The sequence below is a fragment of the Cephus cinctus genome, unplaced genomic scaffold (genome assembly GCF_000341935.2).
Source record: "Cephus cinctus unplaced genomic scaffold, Ccin1 Ccin1_scaffold0196, whole genome shotgun sequence".
NCBI lineage: Eukaryota > Metazoa > Arthropoda > Insecta > Hymenoptera > Cephidae > Cephus > Cephus cinctus.
In genome coordinates, this window is record NW_014332917.1 from 32,542 (window position 1) to 57,718 (window position 25,177).

General features: G+C 39.1%; 2 protein-coding genes across 2 annotated transcripts in view; one reads left to right on the top strand and one right to left on the bottom strand.

The window, feature by feature from the left end:
• Positions 1 to 15,878: 15,878 nt before the first annotated feature.
• Positions 15,879 to 18,105, bottom strand: LOC107264859 (alpha-(1,3)-fucosyltransferase C). The gene is made up of 2 exons (XM_015733579.2): positions 17,463 to 18,105; positions 15,879 to 17,317 (listed from the first exon to the last, which is right to left on the bottom strand). Exons 1-2 carry the CDS (start codon positions 18,100 to 18,102, stop codon positions 16,719 to 16,721), a joined length of 1,239 nt encoding a protein of 412 aa, XP_015589065.2. The 5' UTR covers positions 18,103 to 18,105; the 3' UTR covers positions 15,879 to 16,718.
• Positions 18,106 to 20,007: 1,902 nt separating this feature from the next.
• Positions 20,008 to 25,177, top strand: part of LOC107264863 (glutamate receptor 1) — an 86,413-nt gene continuing 81,243 nt past the window's right edge. The window contains exon 1 of the mRNA XM_015733599.2: positions 20,008 to 20,026. The gene's annotated coding sequence lies outside the window, so the exon portion shown is untranslated. The remainder of the gene's footprint in view (positions 20,027 to 25,177) is intronic.

Sequence of the window (25,177 nt, forward strand, 5' to 3'; positions counted from 1 at the left end):
TTTATTTATCTGGGCTTGTTTACCGTCCAGTGTCATTGCTGTCGAGAATACTTGAGAGTTAAGGACTTCCATCCCCCTGAAGGTCTAACCGCACCCGTCGTCCCTTGAGAACGGTTATTCCTTCTTCCGTATACATATATACCTCCTTCGATTAAATGTTACACGCCCGTGTATCAATAACGAGGAAATTATCTTCAGACCTCACCACCATATTTCCTTTGACGCAAGAGTATCCACCCATGAATAGTACACTCCTGTCTCATGGGTAATTCTTCATCCCCCGAACCTGTTTGCTGTTTTTTTAAAACTCCATCCGAATCTTCGCTCGTTTTTTTATCGTGCACTCGACGTCCGATTTACGGTGAAAATTTTTGAGCGAGAAATCTGGTTGAATTTTTTAATTTTCCTCGAGCTCGAAGAATCGGTAACGATTGTAGCGGTATACCTGTTAGTAGTACACGCCACGGTATAACGTTAAGGGATGACTACTAAGAGAAAAGTCTGAGACACGGAGGGATCTACGGAAAGGGATGCTGGCAAGCTGGCTACAGACTTTAGCACGGGAATTCCTACTGGAGTTTGTTACTTTGCTAACAACCTACGACCTAACCTAAAACCTAAACCTTGCGCGCAGGAGAAAGCACGTCGCATTGCGGCTATGCTAGCTGGACAATGCCATACCAGCGAGGGTAACTACCCTATGGAGCTCGTACTGTGGTCTCTTATAGCCTTCTCTGTGGTTGCTCACCTGCGCGTATATATGTTGGTAGCTCTTGCTTTAACAATTACCAACGTAACGGCTTAGTCTCTCTCTGTATATGCAGCTACACCAATTCTCACTCCTATTTACCGAGAGAATAACGTTACTCGTAAAAATATTCTAGCCATTCTGCATTCCTATTCTCTTTCCCCACCTAGTAGAACTGCCGGAGGAATCCCGAAACTTTTTCCGATCCTCCACTCGTTACGTTTTCGTTGAATGTATTTTGTCGCTATTGCATTCCGTGTGTTCCGTACGGCAGTGCCGTCTTCTGCACAGCGAGTCTGGACGTCGGAACTCCTGACGACGTCCGTCGACGCTGAATCTCGTTCCGAACCTCACCGCTATCCACTTTTCTCATCTTTCCGTAGGACGCTTTAGTATATACGACAGCAGCGCCGCCGTCGGGGGGAATTTGAGTATAGCCCGCGGGAGAACGCACGATTTCCTGAAATCATGCGGAGATCACGGCTGCGAATCGCAAAATTTGAAAAGACCCTCGGGAGTGCCTGATGGCTGAAGGGTGAAACGTGCGGATGGTTACAGGGAATGGGATATGGAGTGCATCGTGAGAATGGGAGTAAGGCTGGATTCCAATCATAGTTCCACAATACGGACGGGATATGCGACTGCACATTACCCGCCTCTGGATATTCGTCGGTTCGCCTCAATCGCGTTATATCTCAATCCTGGCACTGCGAGGCGCCAATATATTCGTAACTGATTTGAAAATTCCGCTAAAAAAATTAGCATCGCAAATTCAAATTGAATATCCCCTTGTTCTGAAGGGAAGGAATACCCACGAAGATAATTATCGTATCGATTCATCTCGTTACGCAAGTTTCTCTATATCGCATATACATACATATTTATGCACATATGTTAACACACTACTGATAACGTTTTACAGGAAATAGGAATTAGCGTGACATGAGTGAAAAGCATTTTTTTTCAAGTTTTAAGAATAAGGATATTTTGATTATTAAATATTGTCGGACGAATCTTTAGTATTTTTTATCAGTTGCATAGACAGGAATGTGGAACCTAATAAAATAGAATGCATATTCTCTTAGAGATTCATCGCGACATCTCCGTAACGACATTTACCATTTTCTAGGTAGCTACGTTAGGAAAGCTCTTTTCCGCGTGCAGTCATTCGTCTCGAATCTTTCTACCAGACCTTACTCTGTCTCTATCCTTAAACTTTTTCACCTTGTCCCCCATTTTCCATCTCTCTCATTCTCCAACATGCACTCGGCTCAGAGACTTTGCCATTCCTGGACCATAAAGCTTCATAAACTCGGAGAAGCTCTCTGGAGACTGTTCTCAAGGCAACGAATATGTTCAGCCTGGTTGCAGTCTCGGCTCGCGATACGATGCTTATTAAAACAAAGCACCAAACGTTATTCTTATTAAGAACCGGTGAAAGAACACTAACAATCTTCCAACCTTTTATTGTCTTTTTTTTTCACGTTGTCCGTTGCTAATGTATCATAAAAACATTATCTCTGTATTACACGTTATTCTAGGCACTTTGTTAAAAAAGTTCAACAAAGAATTTTTTTTATGATTTAAAGAATCCTGTTAACCTACAAAATCTATCGTTTGTAGGTCGAAGGTAGATAAAAATGCAATTTTTATTTCATGGGCAGCAATAAAAATCTGGTCTTGACGCATAAGTATTTGTCGTTCAGATTTTATGCGGTCATATTGATGATTTCTAGGGAACAATCCACGAGCCATTTGTGGAGGAATATTTTTTTTTAGAGATTTTAGTAAGAATATCCAATAACTAGTATACTTTATATGGTACGTTTATTAACTCGTAGGACTGTGCTGGTCTTGACTATCTCGTTAAAATATAAAAATAGTAGTATACTGTAATAATATAATATTGTGTGTTCAAATAAAAATGTCTCGTTTTAAGATACAAGTATATTATACTGAGAAACATAGGATTTCGTGTTGAAGCGAATGAGGGATGAATTTTTGGTAATTAGATAAATAATTGAATAACCATCTGCAAAGGCGGGCATAATTTTTTTTTATGAGGAAGGTGAAATTAATTTTTTTTCTACAATTTGACGAAGAAGTAGAGATTACAAAAAAAGAGAAATAACCTTCCGGGCATATAGGTATGTTTCCTTTTATTTTTCTCAATGAAATATTCAGCCTTTTCACGTAAAAGTCCGTGAATTACGGAACGATAGTTCCGCGAACGTGTGTGCAATCGAGTTTTCACGAGAGGCAAAACAGCATGGATGCCCCCACGTGCCTATGGAAATCCTCGTAGCTGACATCTCCGTATAACAACAAACAAAGCTTTGCTTATTCTATGCACGGTTCCGTAACGCGCTCAGCTAGACATATTGTTGCTCGCTCGACAATTGTACTATATACTTTTTCTTTCATTTCTTACTTCATTTCCACCCTTTTCTTTCATACGTTTCCTGCCCATTTTTGTTGGCTACGGTTTACAGAGCCGTGCCAGAATCTTTTAAACGTCACCCGGACACATATGCACTTTACTACTGCATTGACGATTTCTTTTAAATGATAAAAATTTATAAGATCTAAAAATCGTTAAGCGGTCCATTAATATCTGTTTTCGCACAAATTTTTCCCAATAATTTGAACACCCAAAAAAGACTTATAAAAAATATCTCCCATATATTTCCTACATAAATCGTTTTTCACTCGGTGACATACTCATTCGGTCAATAATTTTGAATATTTTTTCTCTTCACTTATCTATCTTCCAAGAACTTTATCTCGCAACGGAGATGAGATAAATACAAGGTTGGAGGGTCTCTAACCGTAATGCACATAACAGTAATTAGAACCAATGAACTGGAGAGCCTTATAACGCTCAGAGGTCCATTTTGGGTTGGCCGTTTGCACATTCGAGGTACTAAACACGTAACCCAGTACCAAGTGGGATTTGAGAGAGAATTGTCAGAGCAGAAGGAGGCAGCGTGAGGAAGTAAGCAAGAGGGGCAGCTGTCCGACAGAGATGGAAGTGAAGTTGCAAGACATGAGGGGTTAAGGATATAGGTATACACGTAGAGGTAATGGTAGAAAATGGCGTAGACGAAGGTTCCGAAGGAGAGACAGTGAGAATAGGTAAGTTGCGGGTCTTTGGAGGGTTAGCCAGGCTTTAGGCACTACGGTGTGCGTCACTCGGCGTAACTAAGGGTGGCATTTACGGGTACGACGATAGGCTGCCTCCCGGAGGACGAGTCCTGGGTCATAACCCCGCCCTTACTTATTGCGGCGGGTTGTATGGCCCAGCTGGGAACGAGAAAGACAACCCCTATAGTCTTGACTTCTCTTACTCACATTCTCGCCTTCTAAACATCCCCTAACAGACGGGACAGGTATTACGAGACAACCCGTAGATACCCGAGGACACCCGAGACAAAAATGATAAAATATATAGAACAGGCACTCTCGTTGTCTATCTCTTTTTGCTCTCTATCATTCTCTTTCAATTTCTCTCTCTCTCTCTCTCTCTCTCTCTCTCTCTCTCTTTCTCTCTGATTTTCGACTCATTGAAACTAACCACGTGAGATTATCCGGTTGTGAAAATCATTTTTTACGATCTCCAGGTATACCATATTTTGGAAAAAAAGTTTCTGCTCGGCTATTACACCCTTGAATATCCTACAGGGTGCTCCATTGACTGATTGATTTTTTTTAAGCAAGGATCATTTTGCATTTCATACTTGTCGATATATATATTTTTTGACATATAAAAAATATATATAGGGGGAGTGCGCGAAGCATATATGTATATACGTGAAGATCGATCGTCAAGAGGATAGATGCTTCCAAGCAGCTCATACCCCGTGGCTATAAAAATATGGTGAAAACCTTAGTAGGTACCTAAACCCAAGGACAACAGGAATATGCTTTTAACTTTCTTTTCTCGCTTACAGCAGAAATATCTCTGGCTTCTCTACTTGGCGATGTTTCCGAGTATATTAAACGTGTACGCCATAATACGCGGGTAAACGCGCACCGCACACTACGATTTCACCATCGCGACGACAACCGCTACAACGACTTTGTCCTGGCGACACGAAAACTTTCCAAGGAATTACCATTTTTCATGGATATACATATATCTGTATAAGGATAATATCGTATCAAAGATTCACCTACTATCTGTTGAATAAAAGAAGAAATTTTAGTATCGCATTAAACGATTGGAGAATTGACTATATTTTTTCGAATGCTTTTATGTTATTTTAAATAATCTTTGAAGAATCACTGTACTCGTTATTGTAACATTTTATTAGACTTCGTCAAATCTCAATTAGAGTGCATTATGCATTTTGGTGTTGCGCAAAAGTCTTTACCGAACCCATTCCAAAATGACTGTTCGCCCTAGTAAGAATTTCATTGTGACAATCGAAGGCCCCTCGAGGTCCCGGCTAGTCCTGAACCGGTTCGGTGGGGATCTGGACAGGGCTTGGCTGAACTTGCCAAATAAAGTTTGTACTAGATTGCGAATTAGATGAATACCGGATAGTCTCTATTTTAAAGAACTATTATTTAGGCAGTGGATATTCTGCTATGAAAATGAAATTGCCCGGAATTTTTATTCTGATTATCGTATAATAATATTCGATGAATAACGAAAGCTCGTGTGCTTTTAAGCTAAAGTATGAACAATGTATTAATGATAACTATTTAAATACAGTCATATGGTTTCCGTGAAATTTCAACGTTTCGCCAAAATTAAATGTGATGAATATTCAAATTATTTTGCACGGTGGTAACAAACGTCGACATGCCTGATGAGTCGTGTCGATAAAATTATATTGAACAGATTCATAATTATTGACGGGAACTCTGTAATTGCGTTGAATAAAACAATCGAAACCTTTAATTTTAAAAAATACATTTCATCAATTTTAACATAAACCCCTGAAACTCCTGACAGATTAAACAGATATGTCCACCTGGTAGAAAATATAGTGACAATATATAATAAAAGTGAACTGCATGTTATTCAAATATTTCATAACGCGACAGACACATAGTCCTGGTAACATTTTATTTACATCTTTTGCAGCTCGGGTGCATTAATTTCACAGTGAAACAAAAAATGATAACTTCTCCGTTGATATGCTTCCTTTTTACAATCCAATAATTCAATCCTCCTTACTCGATGTACAATTACAATCAACGTAATGACATTTTCACCGGTACACCAACCGTCCGCGTTTCCCTCTTTCGTCCAGACTACATTATCGCCTGATTGTAAACGCTGATTGTACGCAGACGAACTGCCCTCGCGATGGCTCAGCACGAGTCTAGAAATTCAGGTCGAACCTCGAATCTCGTTCTCCCTGTACAAATGTTACGGTTTCATAATACTCCACTGTCACAGAATCATATTAGAACTCTCTCAAATATAGAATTAATAATTAAATTCAAATTTTACCTATTACCTCATACAATCCTCTATCGCTTTTTCTCCGTTACTAATATCTTTTGAAATATTCCAAAAGACAACTGAAAAGCATTTAATTCACGCAACAGTCGGGAATTCAGTAGGCATTTAAATCAGGTACCCACTTCGTGAAATTACTCGGCAGTCAACTAGTCAGCCAGCCAGGATAGGAAGTCGCTGTCCAGTCAGCCAAGCGTAGAGTCAAGCTTTGACGTAGGCTAGAGCCTGCTAGACAGATAGACAGACAGTAGGTGGTAGATAGTAGATTGGTATCTAGATATAGATAGATAGATGAATTTACACGTAGCGACTAGGATAACATATCGGATGAGGACTGAGTGTGACGCGATGGCATGAAATGATATTCCCGACCAGTGGATTATTTTTGCAGAATCGCACGTGTTCACGGAACTTGGAAGAGCCGAGTGTTTCCTGTGATCATTTCATTTCTGCCTCCCTCAGCCGTTAGTCGGCTAACACCAAGCGCACAGTATCCAGAGCCGAGGTATTACGAGCGGTAATCCCGGTTTTATGATTAATAACGAAAAAAATCCGGCGTACTGTCGTACGGCGCTCTGCACTATGCTCTCGGCGTTCAACCTAACCTTACCTAACATAACCACGGTTACTGTTCCTCGGCAGCCCCAGTTGTTTTCCGGATTAATTTATTACGGGCCGCGACTATCGCCGTGACGCTAACTCTTCTAATGGGCAGTAATGTCTGCCGGGAAAAAGTTTTTTTAATTGAAAGTGACCGAATTAATATTTTTCAAATTAATGTCGATGCCAGATTTCACCGTATTCTACTGTAATCTTACTATTGCATACGAACTTAATAAAGATAAGAACGTAGATTTAGAGTTTTATAGGGTATAGGTACCTATTTATTGGGCGGGTAATACAGATTGTCTATGACTTTTCCTTCGAAAACTTTTAAACCAAGCATTGAGCGAGAGATAATTATTATCTGTGCTTTATGTCATAATGCTTTTATCTATTTATCTCTACGTAGCATCTGACAACTACGTGGGATATGACACAGGTACGTAAATACGTCACAGTAACCTACTTTCCCTTCACTTACATAGAAGCTTTTCAGGTAGCTTACTTATGCAAGCTTTCGTATACATTTTAATATCTAGATAGGCAAAACGACACCTCGTAATACAGAAAGTTTGTCGCGATTAAATTTGCGTTTTACTGACGTCGTTCCAAATGTTTGTACCAAATTACAGTAGACGATATCAGTCGTCCATTAACCAACAGCGAGCCTAATAAAATTGCAGTAACAAATCTGTAAAAATAGCATCGCAATAAAGCTAGGGTATTAAATCGAAATTCGTATAAATCCATTCGAAAACCCAAGTGGTCATTGTGCTTTTAGTATCCCTTCTTTTTTTAAATCCCAAATTTATAATTTCGAACTTCGCAAACAACCAATTGCCCAATGTAAATTTCATGTGACATCACTTTACGTCATTCTCGCCATTTGGCGGCTTCTATTTCCCGCCAGTTACAGTCTGGATGCGATCGTAACTCAAGCTCCGTGAATGTCGCCGACTTCCCCAGTCGTAACTCACGCGTTCCGCATCCGGTTCCTTTGCCGATAAATTCGATATTGTTTCAACTTTCGCTGCATTTCACGAAAACGAGGGGTCGCTCGTTCCTTGGGAACGGCCTCTCCTTCCGGTGAAGGCAGTCGCTCTTCCGGTTAGCAAGAGAAGAAAATTGTTTCCTTGGGGGTAATTTTTCCCGCGTATATATCTATATATATGTCAGTGTCACACGCATGTGTCTCTCTTGATGGACGCCCGCTATTACTCATTGAATCATTACTTTCAAGAAAGCGCTTCCAGAGCAAATAGCCGCTGTAGTTACTATGGATACTAAGCCTGCGCGTCCCTCGGTAATAAAGTAACAACGTGCAGTGAATGAAAGCTGGGATACATCAAAATGAAATTATTTAGCTGAATGAATGTCGGATCAGAATTTCGTGGCTGGTGTAATCTCGTCTAGTCGTACGTACTTGGTCGCATCTCGAAGTGATCACTTTCTAGGACGTAATGCTTCAGTCACGAATATTTCATTGGACACGGCAAAAAGGATATCTATCCTGTACATTGGTGGCCTACTGATGAGATAGGCAGAACCTTCTCCAGGATTCATTCCCACAGGAGAATATTTTCTATTGTTGTAATCGCAAGAGGATGAATATGTCGTATATACTGTTTGGTAGGTTAGATGCTGCGAACACCAGGACCCGCAAGAGCCACAGGAGACCAAATCGGTTATTGTAATCTGTCTATAAATGCAATTTAAATTTCTAGCACGAAATCGTATCGTTCCACGTTGCCAAGTCAAAAAGTCATCGAATCCCTAGGAAATCCTTTTTTTTTTATTATCAATCAATACTAAAATTTGTATTGCCGAAATTTCTGATTTAGTTATATTCGAAAAATATTCTTACAGTGCACGAATTTTTTAACACCTTGTATATGGTAGTTGTATGTACCTATACCCCGGTTACGTCATATATATATATTGTACTGCGGGTTTTGCGGTGACGGTCCAAGCAAAGGAGAACCGCAGGGACACGAAGGTCTAAGAGGCGCGAAAAAGGGGTCAAGGATCCATAGGGGTCATCTCTTTACATCCCTGTCCCAGTGTACGGCTTCAATTCACAGATTTCCTGATATACATGCTACTAGATGTTACCCGCTTGATACCTTTTCTTACTTTCCTTCATCCAGCATCCACTCTCCACCCTATCTACAGATGTCGCCAATACCCTCGGACAGTTTTGGGACAAACCCTGCTCATCGCGACTATACCGAAATCTAACCAAAATCACCCAACTTCTTACCCAGTAATTCCAACCTCCTAATACACTTATAAATATGTTCGAATGTATCATTAATCTGTTTATTTTATTCATCTAATGACTCTTTTCGATTCCTTAAATGTCCCTTAATTCACCATGAACAGTACAATAGTACCTTATGACATCTTAACGTCTAAAATACGGATTTTCAGATGTTTTCTTTTTTACTCGGAAGATTAGATTATCTGATCATCATCACTAGACCTTACAAGTACATAAAACCATGGATGTGTACATCCAGATGTGTACGGAGTCCCTAAAGGTCAATTCCACGTCGAATGGTGATATCTTCTTATAGGTCTATCAAAGCCATACGATTCCATATAGCCGAAGGATACTGAAGTAGTTAAGTAACTCGCTTTCCTGGTCGACACGAGTTACTCCCTCTCTGGCTTTATCTCTTCAGCGCGAAAGGCGTGTCCTCTCAGATACATCTCCAAGGTATTAATCACAGGAAGAAAGGTCATGTGTCATACCTAGCCAACCGAGCGTCTGTAACCAACGACCCGACCGCAGTCGGTCCGTCTGTCCTCTCACTATCTCTTGGCAACATTCATCACACCTCCGTTTCACCTCCTTCTCTAGCATGCCACCCGGGCCCCCCTTTGCCCACAGACCAACCCCCTACGTTTCACTCGCTCATAGAGTCCCTCGCGCCATACATACAGATCGAATATATACGCAGTACGCAGCCTCAGTATAGTCAAATGTCCTTGCGGCTGTCGCTGACAGTTACTTCAAAGGATACGTACCTACGTACCTACGTACCTTCTTGAGTCGGCTAACCCGGTATCCGGAAGCCTGAGCCTCATTCTTCCGGTTTCTATGGATTGTACGAAAATGAGCTAGGAACACGAATGGAATATACCGGTGAACTCGTCCCGACTCTACGACGCTGAAAACTTCGCGCCGCGACGCCACGTATGGTAATGCACGGGCAATTAATGGCGGCGCCGTGGCTTCCCTTGCGAGTTCTCAGACGTGCTCACCGTGTCCTGGCAGCGCAGGGTGTTCACTTGTACCGGGAGTTTCAAAGGATTTCTAGGAAGCCTCGTTTTAATGTCTCAATATAATATTGACTCTGCCATTTAGTATAATAATTTAATTTAACATTATTTCCATAATAAATATAGTGTAGGGACATACTTATTCGCATAAGAATTTCAATAGCCAAGTGGTTAATCCTAAATGTATACTCATTGTCGGACAAAACGGCCGATAGAGGCGCGCGTGTACTTCCGGGTACGTGTTATTGTATACTACAGGGTGTCCTAGGTGGTTACGACGGGAGTACTATCTCGGCCATTATCTACGGTGCTTTCGCCATCATCCCTTGCGCCCGGCAGGATCCCCTTCTACCTCTTTTACAGCTTCGTAATTGTTTTTCCGCCATCAACTGTTTCGCGCTCCCCCAGGATACGAAGTAGGGGTAAGAGTGCGCGATGGGGATGGGAGTGCTTGGACGCTCAGTCAGTGTTCTGCGAAGGGTATTCGGTCGATGGGCTGGGTTGGATACTGAAAGAAAGGGGTGGATCGTGGGGTGTATGGTACGTGCAACAGTAATTCACGTAATACACGCTAAACAGTGTGTACCACCCGCAGCATCCCCTAGCAACCACGCATGAATTCACTAGCACGTCTACGGCTTTGCGAATATGCTCTGCTTATGTCGTGCCGTGAGCTGGTTCCTTCATCAACCATGAACCAAGCTGCGATAACTCTACGTATTTATACGTAATTTCATCTCGAGCTCTATTGTGACTCCGTAAACGTGATACATGTTTGTTCTATGGTATCATATAATTATATCTTATAGTTACGATTAGCCTAGATTCGTCAATTTTCCAGACTATAATTTAGATCATGGAACGCATAGTTAACGAAACACCGAATTTACCTCATTTAATGGAATTATCTGCTCCCTGAATATATTTCGAGTAATTCTTCCGAATTTTATCAAATTAATTCTCGCGTAATTTTGAAGTAATAGAAGACATTACGTCCTTTATATTTTTCGGAAAAAAAGAAGCATGGTACATCCTAGGAATAATGCTATATCCACTGTCGCTTAATTCGACAGCACTGAGTGCGTAGATATCTTAACGTACTAAAATACGTGTGCTGGTCCAGTTTAGTAAAATAGAGAAAGATACATAGTGAAATGACAATGACTTTCTAGGGAAGTCAAAAACTGAAATCTCTATCGAATATTTTTGTACTCGGAATGAATAAAGTAGAAAGTAAAGCAAAAGAAGCATCGAAAGAATTGACGAATCGGTTACTGTAAATTGCAATCGGTAGTCGATAAATATGGAAAGAAATTCGAATTTTCGCCATGTATGGGAAAATTTAAGGATGCGTGCCTGCTACGGACAGTCTTCAAATGGTTGTTCCGTTCAATCGTAATCACTTCCGGGATGCTTGGTAAGTGACAGAGTCGAATAGGAAAAGGGTCTGCAATTGGTAATCGATATGTAAGGAGTTTTTGAAAAGTATGGGATTACCGATTGCAAACAGTTATCCCTTTCCACTTTATGAATTTCCATGCATCCCGGAAATTATTACGATTGACCTAGTAGCGAACGAACAAAAAAAATAAAAATAATAAATCGAAACTTTTTAACTTTTCTGTCGACTGTCGATCTGAAATTAGTTATTTCACATGAGGGGAAAAATAATATTGAAACTGTCAGGAAATCATCGATAACAAGAAGATATGATATACAGTTGCCATTACGGTGTGAGATGCGTTAATAAAGCCGAAATAATTCGCATCGCGACGACCGTTCTAAACGATACCGAAAACCCACTGGGAATCCTGAGTGCCAAGTTTCTTTATTGTGGTTGGTTTGTCTTGACGTATCGTTCAATTTCTCGACTTCTTCCTTTAAGCATCCCTCAAATATCTTTTATCTTTGTTTTCTTCTTGCATAACGTCCCTCTCCCTCCGCTCTTTATCGTCATCCATGCTCTCTACAAAATTTCGAATTTATATTTCGTCAAATGTCACGTTCACCGATGATAGTGAAAACAAAAAAGTGACAAATTTATTTTTTTTTTTCATCAAAACATTATCTCTTTGTGAAACTAATTTAACCATTTGAGTTGGCAACGAATTGAAAGATCCACGTGAAAAAAACGCTACAAAAACAAAAACATTTGGACGTGCATAGCACGTCTTTCGAATGCAAGTGGTTAATAATAATGATAATAATAATAGGGCCTTTATTCTTTATATGTTACATAAAAGGAGTAAAAATCAGCTACATATGTAACTGCTTTGCATTCTGACCTTCACAGAGCATAGTTAGACCTGTCCTTATCTTAGCTTACGTGTAACATTTAGCTTTTTAACAATTTCTCAACTTTGTTCCTGAACGAGTGTGGAAGTGTACTGTATTAATTTGGTAATAATATCATACCGCAACAAACGAGAATTTGCCTCTAAACTTGACGGCTGGTACGTGCGTACGTGCTGGTATCATCGATAAATTGCTTGTTCTTGTCTGTAATAACAGATTTAAGGAAATTCTAAGAATTGTATTTGTTTCCCCTATATAAAGACTAAAGGAATCAGACGAGGATTAGTAAGACGCTATTAGACGCTACAAGACGTACACCAACATAACCCCGAGCCCAGATTTCGAAGAAAAGGGGAGACCTAATCTGCAGCAACGATCAGGATACAGTTGGCTCAAGGTATAATTTTAGTTCGATATCGATATTGATTTCTCGATTTGGCCGCGTAAGCCCGTTAGCCCGAAAAATCAATTTATAGAGCTATTTCTTTTTTCCGCTCGTACGAATCGTCCAAGCGTTATAGGAACGAACGAGCGTATATAGAGAGCAGTGAGCATATATGAACGACGTCAGTGAGTAAGCGAGTGAACGAAGAAGTAAGTGCGGGAAGGAGGAAGATAATCCCAATAGTAATATTTCTATTCGTACGGTGTCCGCACGGTGCTCAGCTCCAAGGTACCACTCTCCCTTTTATTCTGGCTATCTCTTATCTCTTCATCCCATCCTCGTTTCTGCTTTCAGCTTGAGATAGGGCTAACATAATTTTCCGAGATAGTACCCTCTACTTCCTTCCGTCTTCTTTCACGCTCGTTTCGCGACTCTTTTTATTTCGCCCGTTGAAAGCGAGGGTTCGCGTAAGTCAGCCGTGGGGCTTCGGGCTGCAAATAGAGAGCAGTTTCTCTGATTGTTCTATTCGAGTGAAAAAAAATATCAACAATTTTTTTTCATTTGCTATTTCTTTTCTTTTCTTTTCAAACATATATAAAATTCCATCATTTCTTTTCTTCAATATTTTTCCTCTTTCCATTTTCTCTTTGTACGTTTCCACGCCTCCCCGCGATACGCGAACCGGACATGTGTCTGTCATTGAGAGATCTCCTTTTACTCTCTCTCTCTGCATCCATTTCTGGTTTATCGATACTCATCGCTGATGATAGGGTTAGTAGTGGCAAGCAGACAGACGAGACGTACAGACGTGGGAGGTAGACAGGAAGGTTTATCGGAAAATGATATCAGCACAGACACACAGCTACAAGGAAGACCAGCTAAAACTTTTATACCAGTAATGACTGCCTTCGTAAAATAAGCTGAAAAGCAGCGGCTAACCGGGGTCTAAGGTACGTGTACCAGGAGATGCCAGGACATCGGAACCGAAGGATAGCAAGGCTATAGTAAAAGGTTCTCCTGGATCCTGTCTTGTATACGTATACATACTACCATACCTTTACCCTGGAACACAGATCCGCCCCAATACTGTCCTTGAGTTCTTGACACTTTTTTCTCCCTTTTTCACGAAGTCGCCAGCCATGCTGTGATTGTGCTGGAGTCGGCCCGCTCTGCCGACATGGAAAAGCCATTCCTTTATAAAGAGCTCTGAACCGTAGCTACCCCGCAACCACGAATTCCATCCAGAGCCCGCATCGATTCTAACTTGAACATCTGTATGATTCCTTAGTGATATTCGGCAAATCGAACAAATAGACGAACGAGTACTTTCGTCTTGGTCTTCGGTGAGTATCCGTGTTATGTCATTTCGGCACCTGCTGCTGGTATAGAAAAAACTGCCGGCACTTTTCTTATTTAAAATGTTTCCTTTCGAAATAGCATGGTATAAGACCCTTTTGACTGGTGAGAAAATCATTAGGTAACAATATCCAGTTTCTATTGGCTGAAGAGTTGGTAGGCAGGGAATCGAAAAATCCCATGTGATTTTGGCAACGAAACTCGACCTAACCTAACATGGAAACATCCGTTGACTCTATACAAAATTCATAATCGCTCGGCGTTACAATGTTTGCCGGAATGACGGAGGTGTGGAGTGGACTGGGATGCATAAAGAGGGTTGGGTACCAGCAACTCCAAGGATGGGAAATGTGACTCCAAACAGCAGGGGGCTGTAATGGATCGCCCTGGGCGGCACCACAGCTATAAGCTACACTCGTACTTTACACCGCGCTGTGGTATATTTACCGAGCGCGAAACCGGATATGCGATTTTTTCGAAAGTCATCCCTTACGATACAAATTTCAGCCTACGGCTGTCTCGTCTGTCGACGTTATAATTATACATAAATGAAATATCTCTAAGCAATATAAATATAATATAACACCCCGAGTAAAAGAAAAATTAGGTACGCGGTAGATCTGCGATCGATCACTCAAAAGTGTCCCTGAAAGTATAGCCAGTAGTACATTTTTCTTTGAAACTCGATATATTAGCAATTTCGACGATACGTGCGACGGAAAAAAAATTGTGGAAAAGGAGAGCTACGAAAAATTCAGCAATTTCGCTAGTCGCAGCATCGTCCGTTTACGAGTATGTAATACATGGTGAATGTCGAGAAAATCGCATACAGAAAGAAAAGCGAACGAATTACATAGACTTTTGCGATGGCGGAGATTCTTTCCCACATTGATCGAAAACCATGTACAGTGCAGTGCACTCCTATATATGTGTATAACGGAATGCAAGAAAAACTTGTACCCGCCGCATGCGCAAGTCCTGGCGATGCTGCTTTTCCATCTGTCTGTCTGTTCGTTCGTCGCTGTATCCGCTCGTTTCTTCACGGATTGTCGCTCTCGCAGGGAGACAACTCGATCTGCTGTCATGCCGGTGACTGCTGAGAGCCGTAACAAGAATTTACTACATCTCGGCCATGTACCATCATAGATATATTTCTTCTTAAATGTATATCTCGAAAAAACGATACAGTCAATTGGAGAATATTTTCTACGTGCTGGAATCAAAGGAAGGATATTTCAAATTGGATATAAGCTTTTATACGTTAAAAGAGATTCACGTACAATCTATATACAAGGGGTTTTGCCTATCTTGTATTTGTTTATTTCCAAAAAAGATCCTTGATTAACAGTTTCGAAAGTACTGAAGTACGATTGAAATAGAGAATAGCAAACATATAAAGCACCGCATACGTATATGAATAGACAGATCAAAGTTGGAATGAAAGCAGCTGTAATAAAGTTAAGCTTATTCAGTGATTCGTCGATTTCATATTTACGTATACGTACAGGTTGGTGTACGTGCAAAAATAATTGATAGGCTTATTCTGGCCGAATACACCAATCGATGGTAAACCAGTTCCATTGGTCTCTATGGTAAAACCAATTCATATTTGTACAGTTGTACTGAAACACACTGTACGTGCAATATAGCAAACGAATGAAATTACTGTCGGCAAAAGTGATATCGTGCTTCTTTGTTTTCAATATTTTTATTACTTTCATATTACACAGAAAGTATTTTTACATCAGTATAATGCAAAACAATGCACTTCGTACATTAAATATTTCATTAGATTTCCATTGTGTAGCTTTTATAAATGAATGAAAATTGTTGAAATGTCCTTGCTCGAGCAGGCGTAAGTCATACGTTAATCTGTCCTCGGCCTTCTTCTGCGCAATTTTCAAACAGTTAATTTGACGACTCTTACAACGCTCGAACGTCATTTACCGCACGTGTTAATCGAAGCGTGCACGTGGCAACCGATGCGTAGAAAATTTGACAGGAAAATCAAGTTTGACGTGCGGTTGCACCCCGACAACACGTTAACCCGATTACTCGTAATTGCTCGTAAATTCGTCCACGAAGGGTTTGCCAAATCCATCGACTTTTCATTTCCCGAAAAGTCGTCGTTATCAAACGGCATATCTGGTCGGAATATTTGCCGTCGCGTTTTCCTGTCATGTTGTCCCCCACCCCTTTTGTCGGCATCCCACGAAAGAGACGGTATGGATGTTAAAATATTTCATCTTTTTTTACCCTCCCTCAGATCACACCGACATGTACCCGTCACCGAACATCGTTCAATATTTACGTTTACACTTACTTATATATGCGTGCAGCGCTACGGTCAATATTGGCTTTGTCCATTGAATAGTGGAATCGAGTCATTCCCAGTTTCCACATTTCCATCAAGTTCGTATTACAAGAGAAAAAAAATAGAATGGGAATTTTTCGCTACAGCCGTTATTATCAGACAATTCAATATACACTGTTATTAAAAAATAAAAATAATCAATTATATTTTACGGTATATAACCTACTTCGTAAGCTTATCTAAGTTATTTTCTATCGAATCAGGTTATCTTTTTGAAAAATTCTCTACTATCACGACACTGTCCTTTGGTCCACCAATCCTTCAACCCCACTATAACTTCAGGGGAAGACATCTCGTTCCTATGTAGCATCTCGCACATTCTGCAAAGGGTCGAATCGTGTCCGAGGTCAACCTCGTAAAATTCCTTCCACCAGAAGTACTTCTCGTACTCGATGTCATTGCTCCTAAGGTCTAGTAGGTGTCGTGCAAGGTGCCTTGGCGATTCGTAATCCGCGACGTTTATGTAAGATCGCGGCGGCACGAACTTGCTGTAATTCGCAGCGCCGAACACTATTGGCACCAAATTATACCTCATGACCTTGTAGAGCTTTTCGGTCACGTAATCCTCGCAAAGGGAATTCTCGAAGGAGAGATAGAAGTGGTACCTCGATTCCAGCATCTCGTAACACCTGTCGTCATTTGACTGACACTTACCAGCTCCACAATTACCGTAGACGTCAACATCGACGTATCTTTGTAGTTCAGCAACGTAACGTTCACGATCGCTCACTGTATTACAATGCGAAACGAACCAGGCAGCAGTGCGCACTTTGCAATTATCTGGAGACTTCTTTGACACTGACAAATTAAATTGTACAAATTATTATCAATAATCGCAAATCCCGTACCATGCTATATAATAAATAAGAGTTTCAGAACTAGGGTGATAAAAAATATTGAATAACTTAAAATTGTAGGTTTCTGTCTTACCGACTGACATTACCTTCAAGTTTCGTGCTGTTTCTAGATTTAATAAGATCGACATAAGCTTCGACTTCCTTGTGGTTCACGACTTCGTGGTCTCTGACAGGGTAGACAATTTCTTTGGTTTTTTTATTCACAATGTTGCCATAAGGTCTTGGAATGTCAGAATCCATTCTGTATGTCATGGTCCAATTATAAAACCCATCCGGAACATAGTTATTGTCTAATCTCCAATTCGCAGGAGATTCCATGTTTACAAATATGTATCGCTGTCGAGATGATCTCGAGATTGGTATATCGGATACGTTCAATTCTATCCCGTGGAAAAGTATTGCGTCGTAGTCTTCAAGTTTCTCGAGAAAGTCGCGCTCGTGCGTACCGTAACAAGTAGGCACTGCACAATTGCGAAATATTTTACCCTCGCCGAAATAGAAGTTTTTGTCGTAAAACATTTTGGTCCAGTACAATATCGTCTTTATCTTTTCCGTATCGTTCGCGTAAGTGGACTTACGGCGAATCATTATATCCACGTCTACGTCCAAATAAAAAATACATGGTAGGAGGACAATAATTAAAACTAAAAAAACTCCACATATCTTAACGACTATCGTACGTGGTATGTAGAACACCGCTAATATATGAGTATAAAGTATCGACATTGCTAGCTCAGCGTTTCGAGATAAACTGAAATCTGTTCTAGAAAACGAAAATTGAATCTCGCCATATATGCCAAGTGATACTAATTTTCGTTCGGTTAAATGATAACGGGTTGTGTCTATGACAAGTGCCGGATTTCTATGTCGCTGTCAATTTGGAGTCTGGTGTAAATTTGTATAGTTTATTAGTACGCTGAAATGTGTATAAATGTCACGCGCGTAATATCTGTACTATATAGATTTAACATGTGGTTTATGCATTATTATGAAAATATTATTATGTGGTATTACAAAAATGTTGTATTAGTCTGCTAGTGAATGAGGGAGGTTTTGGCCATGCTACTGTAACTGGCTACAGCAAAGCCTTTTTTCATAACGGCTATTCATAGTCTAGGTATACGTCGATATATTTAACATAAATTTGTATTTTATATGCAATCCATTTTGGTAGCTTTGAACCCACGTTACCTGCTTACAACTCAATGAGCGCGCAATTTGCCACGAATGCAATTTTACTAAAAGTTCATATTACGGACAGGTAAACGTTGGCCTCGCTTGAAAATCAAACAGTTATTTTGATCGGACTACTACGTGTACTATTCACATTTCTGAATTTTCATTAATCATTAATTTCGAAAATTTTAATAAACGGGCATAAATTATTGCAGTTTGTTAAAAACGAAAACTAACAACAGTATAATATAATTAATAAAATAACCGTGATGATCTATATATAAAAATTTAACTTTTTAAATATATTAATTATATGATATTATTATCAAGCTGTAGTTTATTGTAAATTTATATTTAAATTTAAAAAAATCTTGGCCCATATTTTCATATCTGTCCTCTTGTTTCACATGAGTGTTTATTAATTCGCACACTACCGTCGTCGTTACATATATTAACGAAATTTCTCAGCAGCAAAGTTTTAAGTATTTGACAAAGTTCAATGCAATCAGGTAATAAACACCTGCTCGAAGTTGAGTGTAATCAATGTAATCAAAGTATGCCAATACTTTGCATGAGACAGTTTTTACTTTGCCTTAGTGGTTGCGAAAAGTCGAAACGTTTCACTCTTGGGGTCGGATTTTCCTCGAATTTAGCTTATTTCCTCCATTTTTCATCTTTCTCATCTTTTCCACTGAAATTTGATCCTCGATAAGATACGTCTCTTCGCGGTAGCGAAGAAATACGTCACAGAGGGGCGAGTATAAAGAGTTCGCGTTCATCTGAATGCCCGAATTCAGCGCCATTGTCGTGGCTATCGAGAAAATGAGGTTAATTAATCAATTTACAAGTAAAATCACTTAGGGCTGTGTCGCTTTTGTAAAGGGTTCTTCTGCCCCTGAAGTGGTATATTGTTATGGTAGAATGAGTAATTTGACGACTTTATTTTTAATATTATATTATTAAAGAATAACAATTAGCTGGAAGTAAATGTCGCAACTTTCAATTTTCTTAATTATTTTTTTAATTATTCAATCCCTTCCCTATCACCAACCACCACTGTCCACCATGGCTCTCTCATTCCCATGTTCTGTGTATTCGTAGGATTAATGACAGACGCCACGTAACTACGAATGAACCACAGTCTAATTTATGACTGGGTTCCAATCGCATGAGTGGTCGTTGCTGCAGGTGAAGCTTAAGAGTGCAGCTCACGTATTGCGGTCTATTAGTTAATTACCTGACGCAACGCTGTTTATTGTGATACGATATGCGTATACCGCCCTAAGCCTGTGCATGGTATGTACTGCATAACAAATTTAGGCAAACAAACAGAATAGAACAAACACGGTATAGAACTTTACTAGAAATTTCATTTTGAAATCCTACGGCCTGCCGATATCTTAGCTAGTTAAGTATAGGTGTAGTAAGGACCTGGTTCGACCTCCTAGAGTTCCAGAAAAACGTAGCTGCTAAGGTAAGGTGCGTTGTGCATTCATTTTATTGAGATTAGCGAATAATTTTTAACGCACCTGGAGATTCAGAATGAAAATCAAGTGTCGACTTTACACCTTACGGTAAGTTCTCATTGATGCGTGGTTATGTAATACTATTTCTTTGGTAATTGTCCTTTTCAATGAAATTTCACTATAGTCTATTTTCTCCTTGCCTTTTTAGCCATTTATGCAGTATGAAAAGGGTTAAATCCTGAATTTCTACAATTTTCAAGAAAAAGGTCCAAATCCTTTGCATAGTTTCGTTTACTTCATCCAGTCGTACCTCGGGCTTCTTTCTAAGGCGATTTCTGTCCTAAGCCAAAACTACACAGCCCAGGCTTATCTTGGGTCTACTCAATGCTTAATGACGATTACTGTCATTATTCCTTAAGTCTTGGGAAATTTATCGCAGCCTCATTTCGGGCGACGATCCTCGCAATTCCGGCACGCAATAGCTACGTAAAGCACGCCGCAGCGGAGAACAGAAAGTAATTAGGAAAATAACGTCACAGCGTAATAAGCAAACGAGAGAGAGAGAGAGAGAGAGAGAGAGAGAGAGAGAGAGAGAGAGAGAGAGAGAGAGAGAGAGAGAGAGGGAGGGGAATGCTAAAGATATTAAGAGAGTCGCGAGAGATCGTTTGAGAGAGAAAGAGATGGAGAGAATATCGGTGAGACACTAAGCGTTGGCAGAAGAGACGATGAGAAACTCACCCTTAGAGAAATAACGTCTTTCACGGCACTTCCACCCAGGGTACAGTTAAGCAATTTGGATAACGCGTAATTTCGCCGTTTATTGGTGGCATTACTGCCGGATTAAGATGTCGCATTGTATATGGATCGGATCGAACCATCAGATATCAAGGCGGAGGTTAAGTGACGTCAGGCAGACGCGACGCTTCGTATTAGACGTTCAAGGCCATGACGCTATTATGTATCTATTGTCCTCTGATCGATTTTCCACCTTTTCGAAAACTTCTTAACTTTGTCTATCCATCTATCTATACTGATGAGTGCATTGCGAATACAGTGTCATAGTTATATAATGGAGATTCTGCACCTTTAAAAGAAAAAGTATATAATACAATTTTATCGTATATTTATAGGAACACATTATAGGAATTTACGAAATTTAATTCAACGTACTGTAGTTAGGAGGAATTTTGGAAAATTCCAATAATGATTTCGCCTAGTGAGACTATACTTATATCTAGTTAATTTCTTTTTTTTTTTGAAAAATGGTTCAACGTCTTGTTCATGATGTGCCGTGTAAAAGAGATACAGAATTATATTAAACCAGTCCTTTGAGTGGACTCGGTTTTTATTACAGTCCTAAGGAGAACGATATAACGTAATTACTGTGTGACATAATTACATCTTTCACGGTAGAAAAAGTTTATTTTCTAAGAGCAATTTATGTTTTTCAACTCGATAATAATGTCCAATTAACTTGTCAGCGGTGCGGTTGTAGGGATGGGTATTAATTCGATGAAAGGAATTGAGTAATAGAAAAGTTCTAAGTAACGGGTAATTGTACTTGGTTAGAAAATTTTGGATCCCATAATTGCGAGTGCTAATTAGATTGAGGAAACGAATCGTTATTCGACGTCGCACGTGAATGTCCTCGAGTGAATTCCCCAATGTACTTCATTTTCAAATTATAACTTTCAGCAAAGTACATCTGGCTTTTAGTATGTGTATTTCGTACAGTTCTTTCGCCGGACGAATCTCGATGATGATATTTCGTCGGGATCAAAGTCAATTGGCTTAAGGCAGTTTCAACAGTAATTTTATACCGTGGAAGTAGTATTTTTGTAATGAGTAAAATTATCAGATGCAAAAGTAAGAAATTATCGTTGAAATGAAACTTGGTAACTATACGTATTACAAGCGACATATATGGTATAATAAAAATTAACGTGGACGTTTGAAATATAGCTGACACAGGTGAGTTTAAAATGTCCAAATTTAAAATGAAGGGATTCTATTAAGTCGATTCGACCTCGTGGTATCGATTTTTCTTAAATATATATCAAACCGTTTTATACCAGCGAAAAATGACGAAGAAGAACGATTACCGACTTGAAACGTGACTGGAATACTAAATCACGAGTAAGTAAACTCTTATATAAGACATCGTCTTCGTGCAGGAATGAATATTGCGTTTTTCATCTCAAGAAGTCAACAGGATTTATAAAAATGTCTCAATATATTGAACGGTATACTAAGGAAAAAAAAGAGTAGAGTAAATATATAAAAAATTTTTGGAAATCTTAATTCTGGCTGAAAATTTAAATTGAAAATACCAAAGAACGAACCCTTCGTCGTGTTTACTAAAAGTACTATTCCCCCCTATGAATATTTATAACAGTAGGATATACGAGGGGATATTCACTTTTATTTATCCACCTTATGGTCTTTAAATATATTTTATGTTCCAGTATGGCAACCTTTCTGTATGCCTGTATATTATATATGTATATACAATATCTATATGTATATATATATATATATATATATATATATATTGCATCCATTGTTGTCTGCACAATGTGCTCTCTCACATCGATAGTACATTTATCCAGTCGAGTAAATGCTCGAGCACGATTCTCATTTGTTCGTTCACCAGGAGTCGAGATTTCAATCGATCCGTATTCCATTGCACTTCAACTTCAAGAGAGAAGCTATATACTTGTCATGATAAACAGACCTTGCCATTTCAAAATATCAAAAATGCTGATACGAGTATTGAATTTGTGTAAATGGTCCAAAAAGAAACGACAGACGGTGAAAAAATTTTAATATTTCCGTTGGGTTTAGTTCCACAAGCTTCAAGCTTGAATTGAAGCCGCAAGAGAGACCATTAAAATGTTAGTACGTGAGAGGGAGTGAACAAAAATTTTCTGAGAAGCTTGCATTTTTGTATCTCGAATTAGGGTACTGTTAATGGGTGTTAAACGAGTATAAAATTTTCTTGTAAGTCGTGCAAAAGATCCTGGACACATACACGTGATCGTAAATATATTTTTAACGAGATCTTGAGTTTAGGGTCCGGAGTGGGGGGAGGACAATTCTTAATTTTTTCTTAAAATATTTATCTAAATAAAACGAAGAAGAAAAGGGATGGTAGTGCTCGTTGTACACAAGAAAGTTTAGCGGAGTCGATCCAGGATTAATACCGCGAAAAGCCGTTTCCCGAATAATCGAGCTCCTAACTTCTTACGAGAGACTCATTCGAAACTCACCCCGAGAAGCCCTCAGAAATTATTGAACCAGCTCAGTTCGCCTTTGCGTTTCAACCCCCCGATACGAGAGACCGTTCGCGCCGGATCCGAGGCTCGTATTAACATAAAGTGGATTCAATATCTACGGTAAGAACTTAATTTAAATCCCCAGAATATTTTAAGGGATGAAATATCGGATTACCCCGCCGTAGTGGTATATAGATAACACTATAGCAAATCCGAGGAAGATTGGAATGGATTTAAATCGAGTTATTTCCTTAGGTCAGTGTCTGACAATTGGGTTTGTTCTACGAACGATCCCCTTGATTAATCCTCTTAAAAAAAACATCACGTATATATTCCATAATACTGTCCCAACGAACCCGTAAGTTTCTAATTTGCCTTTTCTACTATTTATTTAACTCATCATATTTTTACATCGTTTGAAATAATTAAATTTTTCTTTTTTTTTGAAAATAATCAATTAATCACTCATCGATTACTATAGGCACATTAATATTTTTTTCCAACAGTCGCAAGTTTGGATGAAATTAATAACTAATTCCGTTTGTCGTTAAACCGCGACACACACCTACAATAATTAAATAGCATATGAATTTCATGCATGCACAGTTGGCTGCAGTGTCTATTCGCGAATAATTACAGCCACATACTGCAACCTGTACATCGTTATAAATTCCATACTAGCATTCTGTCACTCAAGATTTTCCCGCATGCCAGGAGCACCTCGTCCATGTCGAATATATAAGAGCGGCATGATTTTGAGGATAAATCAGCGGATGCATCGAAAATTTCGTCATTTAAAAAAAAACAAGATCTCACTTTTATTATTTAAATATTTCACATATAACATTAATACAATGCTCATATATTATTTTGGTTCGAACCCGCTTAATTCATAGGAACCGGAGAACCGCATCGTGTACAATATAGATTACGATGCTTAAGTACAAATGAACGTTAACCGCAGTATAGTTAGATTAGGTTGCCCGCAGTATAGTACGATAAGTATACATAACCGATACTCTCAGATAACTATCTGTCCAAGCACTTCGAGATGGCAGTACTGCCTCTAGAGTATTTTGTGAAAATAAAAGGAATATAGAAATATTAATATATTATAGTATTAATTAAGTATATTAAATATTAATAAAGTCATGAAATTTCAAAATTCATCTTTTAACGAAAACTGTATAACATTTATTTTGTTGCCTAATATTGTTATTTTTGTTCGTCCCTCTTCAAATAATAATTTGAAACTTACTTGTCTTAAGTGTGTCTTATATTTGAGATCTTGCCTGAGCCTTGGCTCCAATTAATATTTTAAGGGGAAAAATTCATTACTGCTATAAAGTATCGGTTACAAAGGAAAAAATATGTTGGGGATTATAAAAAATTAAAAAAATATCTTTTTCATGAAAAGTTCGTAATTTTTTCTGAAATTTCTCCCGAAGCTTGGCACCATTTCACTTTTTTTACGATTTGGCTCGATGAATAAGTTTAGATTGGCTCTCGGATGCGATTCGAATGTTTCCGCCACAAGACGCCGTCGGCATAGTGCGCTTTAAACACCTCTTGAAAAAAAAAGAAAAAAAAGTAATCGAACCTTCGTCTTGGCATTCGAAATCATCGTTATTCTCTTTGAAGTTCATGCTGTACCTTATTCGCAACAATCTAGTTCACTTTAGACATACGTAACTTGTAACGAATTATTTGTTTAATTACTTTAAGTGAACGTGACTTGTTACAATCTGTCATTTTTTTCTGCATACTATTTATTCGCATATTGTCTTTGATGTCGTTTAATATTCTACACGGAAATTTATGCTGTCCTGTATACTTTAATCGAAACAGCATAAAATTTTCTTTATAGGAAAGCACCCATAATAT

What these genes read in the sequence shown, in the direction of transcription:
- LOC107264859 (XM_015733579.2), bottom strand. Translation starts at nt 18,102, where the DNA reads ATGTCGATACTTTATACTCATATATTAGCGGTGTTCTACATACCACGT. An exon ending in AAACAGCACGAAACTTGAAG is followed by an intron (nt 17,318 to 17,462) that starts GTAATGTCAGTC and finishes TTAATTTGTCAG; the next exon opens with TGTCAAAGAAGTCTCCAGAT.